Source organism: Apaloderma vittatum, unplaced genomic scaffold (genome assembly GCF_000703405.1).
Source record: "Apaloderma vittatum isolate BGI_N311 unplaced genomic scaffold, ASM70340v1 scaffold16692, whole genome shotgun sequence".
In the NCBI taxonomy this organism is placed as follows: Eukaryota; Metazoa; Chordata; class Aves; order Trogoniformes; family Trogonidae; genus Apaloderma; species Apaloderma vittatum.
The window spans coordinates 26,745-40,788 of record NW_009704317.1 but is presented as its reverse complement, the minus strand read 5'-3'; the positions used below and the strand labels follow the sequence as shown (position 1 = coordinate 40,788).

Below are 14,044 nucleotides of genomic sequence, written 5' to 3'. Positions count from 1 at the left end.
TTACAGTGCATATAGGAAGAAAATACAGAAGTGGAAAATACAGAAGTGGAAAAGTTGCTTTGTATGCAGCAGAGCCCACCAGGATGGTGGTGTTTGTGATAAGGACTCTCTCCTACTGATTCCTGAGCCGCGGCTTGTTTTGTGCGTGTTTGTGCTTGTTGGTTCTTTGAGACCTGAGGATGTGCTTGTTAAATAAAGGATGTGTTCTCTGCAGTGGCATCATTCTGTTAACTGTTAAAAGCTTAGTTTGAGGTATTCTGAACATTTGGACTTTTTTTTTTTTAATCTTGGAGGGGGTCCTATTGCTGCCATGCACTCTAATGGGAATAGATACACTCCTCACTAATGTGTTGTACTTCGGGTATTTTTTGTCTTCCTCTGCAGAAACTCTCCTGGATGACTTCCTTCTCACGTACACAGTCTTCATGACGACTGATGACTTGTGCCAGGCACTTCTGAGGCAATATCCTTTTATTGGGTCTTGTATTAACACAGGTCACTCACACCTCAGTTTATCAAGCCTTATATCAAACAGGAGCTATCAAAGTGGAATAATTAGTTTTGCTCTTAGCATATTGATATTTTCAAACTCTAAGCCTGTGTGATTATTTTGAGGTTGCACGTAGAAATGGTGACAAATGAGAAAAGTTGTCTAATATTTATTATTGCATGCTTAAAAGATGGACTACACCTGAGATTTTGGCATCACACCCCAAGAAATTCATGAACAAATAGGAGAAACTTCAGAAGAGAGCAGTTGTGACTTGCCAATATTCTAGAACAAAGATCTACAAAGAAGGATTGAAAGAATTGGGATTGTTTTACTGAAAAAAGAGAAACTATAAATAGGACAATCTTTCAGGTACCTAAAGAGGAAGGGAAGAATCAGTTCATGTATCAATGCCAGATGGGACAAGAAGCAGTGAGATTAGACTGCTCTAAGACAGTTTCATATTGGATACTAGGAAGTATATTTTTTTTACATTAAGAAAAGGAACACCGGAGTGTAAAATATGTGAGAGAGTAGAATCTTTGAGATTGGAGAATAATAATAATACTAATAAACTAGAAAGTATATTCCAAGAGTAACATAGGGTGTTTTTGAGCCTCTCGTAGGGTGAACTTGAATGGACTAGTTTAGATGATCTTTGAAGGTCTTTTGTTCTCCAGTCAAATTTTCGTAAGGTTTTATGATACTTGGAATTCAGTTCAAATTTTTAGCTTCTCAAAGGTCGGGTTATGTTGTTTTCTTAATTTATATGAGTTGTGGTAGGAAAGATTCAAACTGGAAACATTAAATCCAAATTTGAATATGAGTTCTCCTAACTGGCATGTGCCTGTAAATAGATAAACAGATACACGTTCACCTGTGAAAACACTTTGAATTCGCATAGTTGAGTAATCAATAAACAGAAAATTTCTTCTCTGAAGTTGGGTGTACAAAGATAAAGCTACCTCTGAATAAACCCATATCCAAAACATGCACCTTTGTGTATGTGCATACTTCGTTAACAAGAATGCCTAAATGATGTATTGAAACAGATGCCTAACTCAGAGCAGCAAGGCAATCTTACGTCTGCTGGTTTTGTTTAAAGATAAAGAAACCTTTACAACTGTTATAGAATAGTATTAAAAGTGGTGTTAAAACCTAGCCAGACCTATATGTTAATTCTTAGAATACCTATATCTGTGTAATACATTTCAGAATACATGAAGAGAGCAAATGAAGAAAAAGTATTTTACAATCTGCTCCTTTTATCATGTGATATAGTGTCTAAGCCTATCTCATTCTGAGATAAAATATATTTTTTTGTTTCCAATTACTTCCATAAGCTATGGAGCATAGTTTGAATGAACTTTAGCTATAAAATGAACTTTCTTTTTCTTTTTTTTCCCTTTTCTTTTATTCTTCTTTACATTTTGTGGACAAAGGGACAGGAACAATGTGCAAAGTGGGTATCTTCTGTCATTTGATGTTTCTGTATTTATGAATAGAGAACAATGGTGGAAATAGATTCTTTCACCTTTTTAAAATTTTAATAATGTTATTTCTGCAGATAGTGTAATTTGTTCAGGGGAAAAAAGAAACCGACTTCCTCTGCCTGGATTTTTTGTTGTTGCTAGTGATGCATTGTCCTCCTTCCCACAGACAGTCATGTTGGCATCTGTGTGCAGGACAAAGGTTTGTTCCCAGTTCTGCAGAAAAGATGTGACTCAACATTGTATAATTCCTTTTCAACTGATTTTACTTTTATGGAGTCGCCTCTCTAATCTGTCAAGAAAAAAATCCCGTTGGCACACAGGATGAACTGACATTTCTATTATTGTGAATAACATTCCAAAAAGTTGATGAAATTCTTAAAGCTCCAGACAGGATAAAACATGTAAATCTGAGCAATATAGTAAAAAAAAATGAAAAAAGTCTTTCATTAGCAAATGAGATGATTGCAAAGTCTTTTCCATCACTTAAGTGTTAAGTTTCAGTGAAACCTTATTATTTTTTCCTTAACCTGCTGTACCTATTGTGCTAAGAACCACCAAGGGAAAGAAGACGACTCTGATGTGTCCTGTAGGAAACGAAAAGTCTTGCATTTGGTGTCTCAGTGGACTTCTCTTTACAAAGACTGGTTACATGAAGATGAGCATTTAAAACAATTTTTAAAGGTATTGAAACACTTTCTGATGCATTTCAGCATTGTTTAATTAACATAATGTGTCTAAAAAAGCCTCAACAGCAAAATCTATAAAGCATAATTTTTAATACTTAAATTTTCTCCATGAAATCTGTAATAGAAAGTAATTCACGTGTCTTCCTTGAATGCCTTAGAGATAGGCAGCTTGAACAGAAAACCTGTAATGTCAACACATTCAATGTCAAAAACATGACTTTCAATTGTGAACCTTAGAGAACTCCATGTTCTCTAGAAAGTGGGAAGAGTTAGGAAGGTGAGAAATAAAGCTACAAAGTTGGGGAGATTCCTTGAGTACCTTAGCTGTGTCTGCCATAACAGGGTCTACAGTCAGTATCCAGAGGATCACGGATGAAGAGAGAATTTTGAGGTTCTTGTAAGAGATGCTACTTTGAGTGAAATGTTATTCCACAGTGTTTGTCAGACACACATGGAGAGCAGCACAGCTTTATGTATATTTAATAAGTAAAATGATGTCCTCACTTATTAGCAAGGATCTTCTGATCTTTCTGATGGAGTTCCAAAGCACTTACAATGCCCTTGTAAATTTGCAAATAGCCATGTCCTCGCTGATGCAAGATCCATCTGGTTGTTGATTTTTTTCAATTTTTTTCCCCCCCTCCCCTGCTGTTTGAAAGATTATTTTAGGAGATTTTGCAGGATCTTCCACTTTTCCTGATGAGACTGTCTGCAACTGGAGATCTTAAGGGCCTTTTAGTTCTCTTCAGTCGTTCACTCAAGGCAAAGGGATGAAACATGGAACTGAATTTGGAAAAGGGCGAAGTCTTGAGCTTCCTTTCCCCACCCCCCTCCCCCCCCCCCCCCCGTAATTTTTTTTCAGTAGAATACTTTGTATGTGGAAGCAGACACCTTAGGATTGTTGCTGTTTAGTGCTGGATGTGTAGTGCTGTAGTGGAAGGGGGGTATCATTCCAGCCATCAGTTAAGTGAGACTGTGCTGCATCTGTCTTGATGCAGGGCTTGTCTTTCTGGCCATGGACGTGTGGGACTATTGTCACAGAATTTCTCTGCTTGAGGCTTCTGTTAGGTTAGTGATGGTTGAAGTTACTCCTGCAAAAGCATTATATAGGGTTGTAGGCCAGGTTAATTTGCACTGAAGTTTATGAATGTAGGAGTGTTAATTGTGCTAAAGCAAACCTGATGACTCATACATATGATCCTCATTTTCTCGAAAGCGAAAGAGAAGTATCTTTGTGCAGGTTTTGAAAAAAAAAAAAAAATAGAGAAAATATTTCCTACAGTTTCCATAATGAAAGCCAGTTCGGTTTATTTAACTCTTATCTGAAGCAATGTCTTTTACATTTAACCGAGGTTCCTGATTGTGGATATTCAGCCAGTGCCTCCCCCAGAAATAAGTAGAGTTTATTTGTTTATTGGTTTACAACTAGGAGCATGTTGTTACTTCTTTGTGAGAGCCACCACCTCAAGTCAAAATGCTTGCAGGTGTGAGGAGAAGTGAGGGAGAACATTCTCCATTTTAAAAGTCTTAATCAAATGAACCTGTTTGTTATTGTTTTGAGCAAATAATGGTGTGGTGTGTTCTTAAGCTTCAGAATGTGTTCTGACCTAACACAGTTTTCATGTAACAGCCGCAAGTGTTGTTTTAAATCTTCCTGTTTGTAGACAAGAGTGTCAGCATTTTGCTCTCTTGATTGGTAATGATACATTAAGTGTTTCTCCAAAGGCAAGCTGAATATTGACCAGTCTGGAAATTTAAACAGGAGCATTTGTACCGTATGGGTCTTGCATAGGTATAAGGGTGAGATTTTCTTTAGCAGTCAAGTGCCTGAATGGATTTAGACCTTTTGATGTGATGACTTAGATTTATGTTTGAGTTATCAGATATTTACAGATACCATTTTATTTTGTAGACGATATACAGGAATGTGTTAGATGATGTGTATGAATATCCCATTCTTGAGAAGGACCTGAAAGAATTTCAGAAGATACTTGGGATGCATCGTCGTCAGTAAGTGTTGACTGTGTTTGTGATCAAATCTCCTTTTATTTAGACTATAATTTATTTTTGTTGTCATTTTGCTGCAATTCAGTAAAGATCAAGTGATGAGTGATACAAGTATGATATCTTTACAAATCATCTATTTTACAAATCATTCTTTAAACTCAAACTAGATTATTCAGTCTTCTCTGATGTTTTTGGGGCCTATCAGCAGTTTTGATTGGGATGACTTGTAAGTAAAGTGATACTTTCTGGAAAACTTGGCAAAATTTCCCAGAGGCTGCAGTCTGTGACTTCCGGTGGTACCTTAATTCTCAGTCTCTCTCTGCAACCTGCAGTACTTAGAAGCAAATCTCAGTCATGTTGTGATTGTTATGCCGCTAATAACTGCAGTATCTGTAAAAGACGTTTCCTTTGCACATTTGTAATTATGGTGTTTGTAAAAGAAATTTCCTTGGCACATTTTTCCAACAAATGGAGTTTGTTTCCATGGATTAGCTGTTGGGAAGTGGAAAGAATTGTGTCCCTGGTGTGACCCTGACTGCTTGCCCTGGGGTGCCCAAGTTGTGCCCGTCTTCTCCGGCAGCTTGTGGGCCAACAGCATTGCTTTTCACTACACTGATTGTGCAAGTCACAGAAGATTCTTGTGGCTGAGCCAGATGCCCTTATCTTTCCCTGAAGGAGTTCTGTAGCTGTTCTGCAGTCACCGTTTAATGTTAAAAAACTTTCTGATGTAAACTTTATACTGGCTAAAACTTCCTTTTCCTAAGCTTTGACTGGAAAGAATAATTTGTATTTTCCTTTTTGTTTCAGCACTGTAGATGAGTATTCACCTCACCGAAAGGTAATGCAAACCTGATTGTTACTGGTTGCTAGACAACTTATCTCACTTTCTTCCCCTCTGCCCGCTTCCTTCTCTTGTCTTGGCTTCTCAATGGAAAGTGACTGGTGGCCAAACATATGACAGGATACATCAGTGAGGTTAAGTCTCCAATGCTGCTTAAGGACTATTTTTTTCCCTGCTAGTGCAGCCTGGATATCAGCTGTGTGAGCTAATCTGCAGTGACTGTGACAGTATTAGCATCTTAATAAGACTCTCTGAGATGTCAGAATTCAGGAGAGACCCAGGAGTGTGTCCCCACAGAGCTGGAGAGATGTAGCAACCTGGGCAAACCAGGCTGAGCACAGGCATTGACATGGATGTCATGTAGACAGAGCAAAGGGGGGATTTGTTGTGACAGGGACAGAGAAAGAAAGAGAAGAACGTTAATCTGTTTATTTAACCAGAGGGAGAAGATGCAGTTGGAGAAAGTTGTTGTACAAACTGCACAGAGGTGAATTGCTGTCCTCATCAAATTTACTGGGCTGAAGCTGAAGTATGTAATAAGCTTAAAATGCTACTGTGGAAAGCAGAACATGAGTTTGTAGTGAAGTTGCTAAGTTGGCTGACTGATACTTAGGAAACATATAGAAGAATAAGCGTGTAAGAAATGGGCTCCAAACATGACTACAGAGAAGCTTGGATTCCTTAGCCTTGGCATGCCCCACTTCCTCCAAAATCCTCACTGTGGCCATTTTTTAGTAGGGCAACTCCCAATTTACTGATCCAAGGAAAGGTGGGTGGATTTCCTATACAGAAACCTTTTTGGACAGATGTATGGGCTGACTTAACACTGCTTTGTAAAGGGCAGGGATGCATAGAGTCACCGTTGCCTCTTTTTTTAAATTTTGTCTTATTTTTTTTCTCACCCTCTCTCTTACAGAATAAAACCTTTTTCCACCAGTTCAGTCTAAAGGAGAACTGGCTGCAGCACAGAGGAACCATGAATGAAACAGAAGAAAGTAAGTATGATTGAAAGAGTAGAGGAAAAACTCCAAAACTGTGGAATTGTTTCTCAAGGGCTGGCTGTAATATAGAGTTTTTTAAAAACTGATATAGAGCTTCTGAACAGGACCTTAGGGCCACAAAACAAGAAAGATTTGACTAAAGGTTCCCTTCCTGCCTCCTACTTTGCAGGAGCTTGACAGTAACGTGGTATCTCAAGGGTTTTTTTGCTCTGTCCAGTTCCCCCAGCAGCCCTGTGTGCCTCCCAGGAGTGCTGGCAGCCCATGCACCAGGCGTTACTCCTGCTTCATTTCATGCTCTCAGGCTCTTGACCTAGATCTCGGTTGTGAAAGATGAATGAATAAGTCCGTCACATGTAATGGGCCAGGTTCTGCTAACTCTGGGCACCCTGTCTTAGTTCCTTCTCTCCTTGAAAATATCTCTGTGTGGAGTGCAAGGTGCCACTGCACGTCAGTGTCAACCATTTCAAAATGTAATTTCCCTTCGTCGCTACTAATGCAGTAACACCGTGAGGCTGTCACCCTCCTGTAGTGCTTGTAGGAGCGAGGAGGCAGAGAGGAGGATAACGCCATGTCCACAGGCAGAGAACAGGCAGGAGGACCTCTTACCTGGAAGTCTCACCCTTTGATGATACATCTTTTTTTCTCACTGGCAACAAAACTCTGGAAGTTCACTTGGAGTCGGTCTATTTTTAGTGCTCATTTGTGACATAATGGATAAAATTTGTGACATTTTTGGATAAAAACTGAGCTCCTTCAGTGCCAGATCTTTCTGCCCAGTATGTGCTGCTGATAGAGACCCTCTTTCTGTGCTTCAGATACAAGTTTATTTGACTTTATGTTATCAAGGCTTCTTCTAGGAGTATTATTTCCAGATGAGAACCCCCGCACTCATTCTTCTTAAGAAGTCAGGCACAGCTTGTTGGGTGAGTGAGGAGGGAAGCATGCTGCCACTAGAGAGGGGACAGACTGTGTGGCCATGGGGACAGGAAGGACAGGACCCAGCAAGGCCAGCCCCAACTGGGTTATATTGTTTTTATCTCACTCTTCGAGAGCATGAGCCACAGAAGATGATGAGATCGAGGGAATGAAATAGCGAAAGTGGAGTTGAGGAGAAGAGACAGATGTTGAGGGTGGACTTCTAAGTTGGTGTGGTGGTGGTGCTTGTGGAGGATGAGTCTGTCCAAGCCACATTGTATCACTTCACCGGATGCATTTTATTACTTGACGTAAGCATTATCAGGGCAACTTGCAGCTTCCTCCTACTGGTATTTCCCTCCTGCACCTCGTGGAGGGGCAGCACAGGCTTCTGGAAGAGATGGCACAGCCCATGCCAGTAGATACCTCAAATAGGACACTGGAATGGTGCATGACGGAACAGGTTTTGGCAGAATGCATACGATGGTTGTGCTTGAAGACCTGACCTGTGGGTTGGTTTAGTTCCATGTTAAACAAAGAATATGTCGATAGCCCAATTATAAATTAGTATTGCTGTCATTGTCCCCTTCCAAATGACAGAAAGGAGCGACGTTTCAAGCAAATTAACTGTAAGCAAGTTGTGTCGCACTCTTCGTATGGAGCCCAAATATTCCTGTCAGATATTGTAAATTTTATTTTTCTACCTAGTAATTTAGAGTGCAATTTGATGTCTCTATCTTCATGAGTTATATCCATTCTGAAAAGAGATTCTGCCATAGGATGAGCTTCTGATTTACTGTCTGTCAGCAGAGACAGGTTAAGAAAACATTATAAAATCAAATGACTTTTCTTCCTGAAGGCTAAATGTTAAGTTTCTCCTTCCTTCTCATCTTCATTTTTTCTTTACTACAACACCAAAAGAAAAAAGATATTCCTGAGGGTAGAGCTCTTAACTGCTTCTGGCATGGTCTCAGTTAATGAAAGTGACCTGAAGCCATGAAGATTTGTAGGACAAGCAAAGAACTATTGCTACATACATCTGTCAATAAAAATAATTTTAATAATACAGCATTTCTAGAGATGGGAAGATTTGCCTTATACTGACATGGTAGCAGCCTGTCTGCCGTAAGAAGTTCTGAAGTAGAAGCAAACAAATTTTAACAATTAAGAACTAAAGTGAGTATGAAACCAAGAGTTGTGGTGATTCTTATTAGCAGATGTAATTTTTGAAATATTTATGCAAGTCTACAGCTCTGTTTCCTCCCTTTTAAGTATGGCAGATGTATGTCAAACAGCTGGCTCCAGCAAACTTGGCAAAAGATGTGAATCTAAAATTCTAGCAAGCAGAGAGAGCATACATCCTTTTTTTGTAGCAGAAACAAAATACCAGCTGAGCTGACCACAGCATTACTGCTGGGAATCTCCCAACTCATGGACTTGAGTAGAAGTGATGGGCCCAGGGAACTTCTCCAAACCAGTCCTTTTTATTTGTGCTTCAGGAAAGTGTTGTCAGGACTGATTGCATTGCTGTTCGGGCTGTCTCTGCAGGTGCTGAAATACTCTGGCAGTGCAAGTAGTTTAGATGTCTAGACAGATAAGCTAATGGGAGTGGTTGAGGACGGGAACACTGTTCCTGTGAAGCCTCCTGTTCCAGGTGGAGGTCCAAAATAATCTCTGCAGTGGGTATGAAATATGCTGAATATGATTTTTCAAGGAAGAGAGAAAAGATGGCAGCAGCTGAATGTGCAAAGACAGGTAGCAGAGGAGGTTGTCACAAATCCTCATGATAGGGTGTCTTAAATAGATATTGCTGTGGGGAGTGGCTGTTTCCATTTGCTTGCCCCTTTCATTTCCCATGGAGGGGGGGTGGGAAGGGGGATGTTGGTGACGGTTGTGCTTAGTTTAATGTCCCTGTGGGTCAGGGTGCCGCAGCTGCCAGGCAGCCTCGGCATTGCCATGGCCAGGTCTTCGACATTCTCCCCTGCTCTGTTCAGATGCCTCTGCCTCCTGCTGAGCATGTCTTTTTGTTCCCTTGTGCAGTTTTCTGCCGTGTGTATATAACAGAGCACTCCTATGTCAGTGTGAAAGCTCAAGTATCCACTTCAGCTCAAGAGATACTGAAGATCGTAGCAGAAAAGATCCAGTACCCGGAGGAGGAGTTGGCGCTGGTGACAGTCACGTTCTCTGGTGGTAAATAGCTTCCCCTCATCTGATTACTTACCTGTCAGTGCATCAGGTAAGGGAGGGCTGACATTTTCTGGTGTAAGGATACAGCTGTTCCTGAGCAGGCCCACAGCTGGATGACCACAGCAACAATGAGGAGCTGCTTCCTAGAAAGTCGTTTCCATGGCAACAGCTCATTCTTGGGTACCTTCAGATACAGCATCTCCTCGCGGGGAAGGGAGTGCAAAGGACTCTCATTCTCCAGCAGTATTGCAAGTTTTTATTTTTCTTTACAGATAAATCTTCTCCTTTCACATTTAAATTAATTTGGAAGGTGATGAGGTGTGGTTTGCTTAAGAAAATAAGAGAGAATAACAAATACTCTATGCGTAGTCATTTCCTTATTTGTGGCATGGGTAGTGAATATTCTCCAGGAGAAAAGAGACATCTATTTGCACAGTTGAGATACTGAGAGCAATCTAAGCAATATTTTGTAAGCAGTCTTGCTTACAGTTGGCATTTTTTGCCTATTATTTTAGTGTATCTCACTGAGCAGAAAGGCTTATTGTCTTTTTTCAGGAAGACCAGACTGATCATGAGCCAGAGGACCAGCCAAACGCCCGAGATTTCTTCAGTGTCTGGCATGTCTTTGGTCAGGTTGTTTTGCTTGTTGCAGTATCTTTTGGTTCTTAGGGAATATAAAAGAAGCAGTTTAACTAGGTGTGTAGAAATGCAATACTGGAACTACAGAGCAGGACTAGGCGTAGAACATCCTATCCATATTCTCCAGTAACATTAGTTGGTGTTGATCCACTGGGGCAGAAGATGCACCCTTAGAGATACGGCACTCACTGCTACTTTTTTTTCTGAGTCTAGCTAAATGAAATATACACAAATGATGGCTTGTTCTGTTTATTTATTTGGTTCAGAAGTGGAAGGTCACACGTCACATTTTTCTCCCCCATGCCAAGCTCTGTTAATTAACTGGGTTTTTTTCAGGGTACCGGCATCAGTGGCTGGGAGATGGTGCCCTGCTCTGACTATCAAGAGCCTGAGCACAGAGCAAATACACATGAACATTTCACATAGGTGGCCTGGCCAGCTGGGCTACATCTTCTGCAGGATTTATACCCTTGTGTGTCCCCAAACTCACCTCCAATGCATTTTACAGCGCTGCAAAATCACTGTGCTGCTGTTGTTTCTCAGGTCTTGTGCTCCTGTTCAAGAGGAGGGCAAGTTCTGCTCTGATAGCAATACATCTGGTGCTGCCTACTTAGCTAAAGAAAACCAACAATTCATAAATAATGAAACATGCTATTGTCTTTAGACCACATTGGTTCCCAAGAAAGCCACAGAATAGAGTTGGTTTGCCGTGTGGCTGTTCAATAAGAAACAGTAATTAAAATGCAGATACAATAGGACTGTCATTCGTACATGACCGCTGTAACCCCTAAAATGTTATTTAGTTGTGTTGCATGAATTAATTGGAGATACTACAATTTCAATATCTTTATTCTTTTGCGTTGTAACTCCTGTGCTGCAAGCAGTAGGCAGCAGCCTGCAACTTTTTTTTTTCTTTGCTTTTTTGCTATTTGTGTGACTCAAAACTGTCACCTGCTGTCTGCTTTGAGGGCAGCATTACGAGTGTTGGAGAACACGCTTTTATTGTACTCCTGAAATGAATAACCAAGCTCTTTTTATCCAAAATTACATTGAAAAAAACATGTAGATAGTTCAGCGTAAGTGTATCTGGTGTCAGTGGGAGCATGAGTAAGTGGGACAACAGTCTGAAATGGTGTTTGACGCTTGGACTCCTCTTGGTCCAACTCCTCCCCAGTGGGCAATCAAACATCCAAGGTAGCTGTCAACATGTTCGTAGTGCTTTTGAGTCTACATTCCTGTGTGATCTACTGTAGGTGTTCCTGCTCTGGTGGGGGGGCTGGACTAGATGATCTTTTGAGGTCCCTTCCAGCCCCTGACATCGTGTGATTCTGTGATTAATGCCGTCACTGTAATCAAATCTTATGTGTTGGGTCTCCAGAAGATTACCAGGAGCCTGCAGGAAGAGACAGTTTTCCCAGGACAATTCTTTAGCTGTGTTCTGAGTTTTGCTTTATTTTTTCCCCCACACCTTTCTCTGGTGCATCCAAGATAGCCCAGAAGTGAACTAGTACTCTGGAGAGGAAAGGAAAAAAAGTCCTTTCTCTTAGCCACCAGTTTGATGTGTCCTGCTCTTTTACTCAGATGTTTCCTAAATGAATTACTTTTAAGTTTTGAGGAATCTCTCTGCATACTGTACTACAAAGGACTCTTCAGGTATGCTCCGTGGGGTGAATTACATGGCATAGAGATCCTTTAAACTTCTTTTCCTGTCGAGTGGCTGTGGCTACTGATGACATCTCCACCCCTGCTCTTGTCTGTCAGTGGCACACAACAGCTCAGTCTCTACAGGTTGAGACGTGTTGCTCTAACAAAGCTCACTACTTTTACATTAGATACGCTGGGTTGAAATGAAATATTCTGTAATTCATAGGAGGTTAGTCTAGATGATTAGAATAGATGTGTGAAGTCCAGGTTGAAAGAAGATGCTGGAAATTTTTATGTTCTACTCCCTCATCAGAGACATCTCGCCTTTATTGTACCTTAATAGTGTGGAGAAGTTGGTCCCCGTAGGGCCTGGATTTGATGCTTAGTTACATTCTAAGAAGTTCATGTGGCTTTACAAATATATTTGTCATGTTTTTCTCATATTTAGATACAGCTTCCACTCCTTTTCTGAAGCTTTTATGTTTTGTTTTCTGTTTTTACAGAAAAACATGAACTACAGCCAAATGACTTGGCTATATCAAAATCTTTCGAGTCATCCAGTCGTATGTTTGTGTACCGAAAAGATGTGACTGATTCTTTGGTAAGGATCTGTATTGTATACTTTTTTTTGGGGGGGGGAGAGGGGGGTCTGATTCCAGATCAAGAACTTTAATATTATTCTCCGAGGGCTTTTTCAATACAGAATTTATTTTTTGCTTTCTTAGTAAAGCTTTACTGAGCTGCTCTATACCTAAAAAAAGAAATACTTTGCATTAACAGCAGTTATTTGACTGAACAGTAATGGAATTTATTAATCAATTTGAAATAGACCAAAGCTTCTGTACAGCTTAAATCTTTCAATCTGCATCAGCCTGGAAAAGCTGACTTGCACTTGTACAGGAGTGGATGGGATGAGGATTATTCAGGGCCCATGTGACTCTTTTGCCCCCACCTTGTATCTCTGTAACACTTAAAGTGGCTGGTACGGACAAGGTGATGAATAAACTCTGTGGAATTATTGCACGTAGAAATAGATGTTGTGTGGGTTCTACCAAAATTACTGGGCACCACAGCTGTGGCAGCCGTGTGGCCATGCTGTGGCTGGGACATGCCAGGGAGCTGTGGGGCAGCCCCAGTGCTGGTTGCCTGCTGGGGCTGGGGAGTGGCATCTTCTGGGTTGCCTGCAGGGTTTTGGGCCAGATGGTTCAACCAGGAGTGGTTTTGTATGTGGTGAGGCCCAGGTGTGCTGGTGTGGCTGCTGCCCTCAGGCGCTGGGGATCTGTGGGACAGCCCCAGTGATGCCTGGCTGCCCGTGCAGGGGGGGCTGCTCCTGGGGAGCTGTGGGACGGATGCGGTGCTGCCTGTCTGGTAGTGCTGGGGCTGGTGAGCTCCGAGCTGGCACTGGGTGCTGCTGGAAGGTTGTGTTCTCCTCCAGAGCTCCCTCAGCTGCCTGCTCTGGGTGCTGCTCTTGGCAGAAGGACCTGATGGGAAGAAGAAAGAGATGGGTAAGGTGAGGAGTGCTGGGTCCTTCCTTGGTGGTAGCAAGGAGGGGAGACTTTGGAGATTAATGACAAACTTTATTGTTTCTGGTGGAGGGTGATCAGGGCCTGCATGTGTAGGTGAAACACTTCACATCCTGCAGCGACGGCTGATCTGGCTGTAGGGATTTTTTGGCCTGATGTCACAAGCAGGAGTGGTCTTGCATCCTCACGGGCACAACGGGGTTGGCGAGGCTGCTGCTGTCCTGCTCTGGGGAGGTCCAGGAGGTCCCTGATGGCTGCTGGTGGTGTTAGGGCTGCTGCTGTCTGGAGGCGGGGAGCTGTGGGATGACGCCAGCATTGCCTGGTTGGGGTTGCAGCTCTCAGCACACAGCTTCTCTCTCAGTGTCTTCTGGGCCAACAGTATGGATTTTAGGCCCAACGCTGTGACTAGGAGCAGTTGCTTGAGAGCTCCAGGTGGACGCTACTGCCTCTGCAAGGGGACCTGGAGAAGCTGGATCGATAGACCAAGGGTTGTCAAGCACTGGAACAGGCTGCCCAGGGAAGAGATTGAGTCACTATCCCTGGGGATATTTAAAAGATGTGTGGGTCTGGCACTTTGGGACATGGCTTAGTGATGGGCTTGGGTTGTACTCAATGAAC

At 41.8% G+C, this 14,044-nt stretch overlaps 1 protein-coding gene across 1 annotated transcript in view; it reads left to right on the top strand.

Annotated features, from left to right (window-relative positions):
* Nucleotides 1–384: 384 nt before the first annotated feature.
* Nucleotides 385–14,044, top strand: part of RAPGEF5 (Rap guanine nucleotide exchange factor (GEF) 5) — a gene marked incomplete at its 5' end in the record, with an annotated part of 35,543 nt that continues 21,883 nt past the window's right edge. The window contains 7 exons of the mRNA XM_009865012.1: nucleotides 385–463; nucleotides 2,520–2,664; nucleotides 4,582–4,679; nucleotides 5,484–5,514; nucleotides 6,434–6,512; nucleotides 9,474–9,623; nucleotides 12,407–12,504. Coding sequence (XP_009863314.1) covers nucleotides 385–463; nucleotides 2,520–2,664; nucleotides 4,582–4,679; nucleotides 5,484–5,514; nucleotides 6,434–6,512; nucleotides 9,474–9,623; nucleotides 12,407–12,504 — 680 coding nt within the window. The remainder of the gene's footprint in view (nucleotides 464–2,519; nucleotides 2,665–4,581; nucleotides 4,680–5,483; nucleotides 5,515–6,433; nucleotides 6,513–9,473; nucleotides 9,624–12,406; nucleotides 12,505–14,044) is intronic.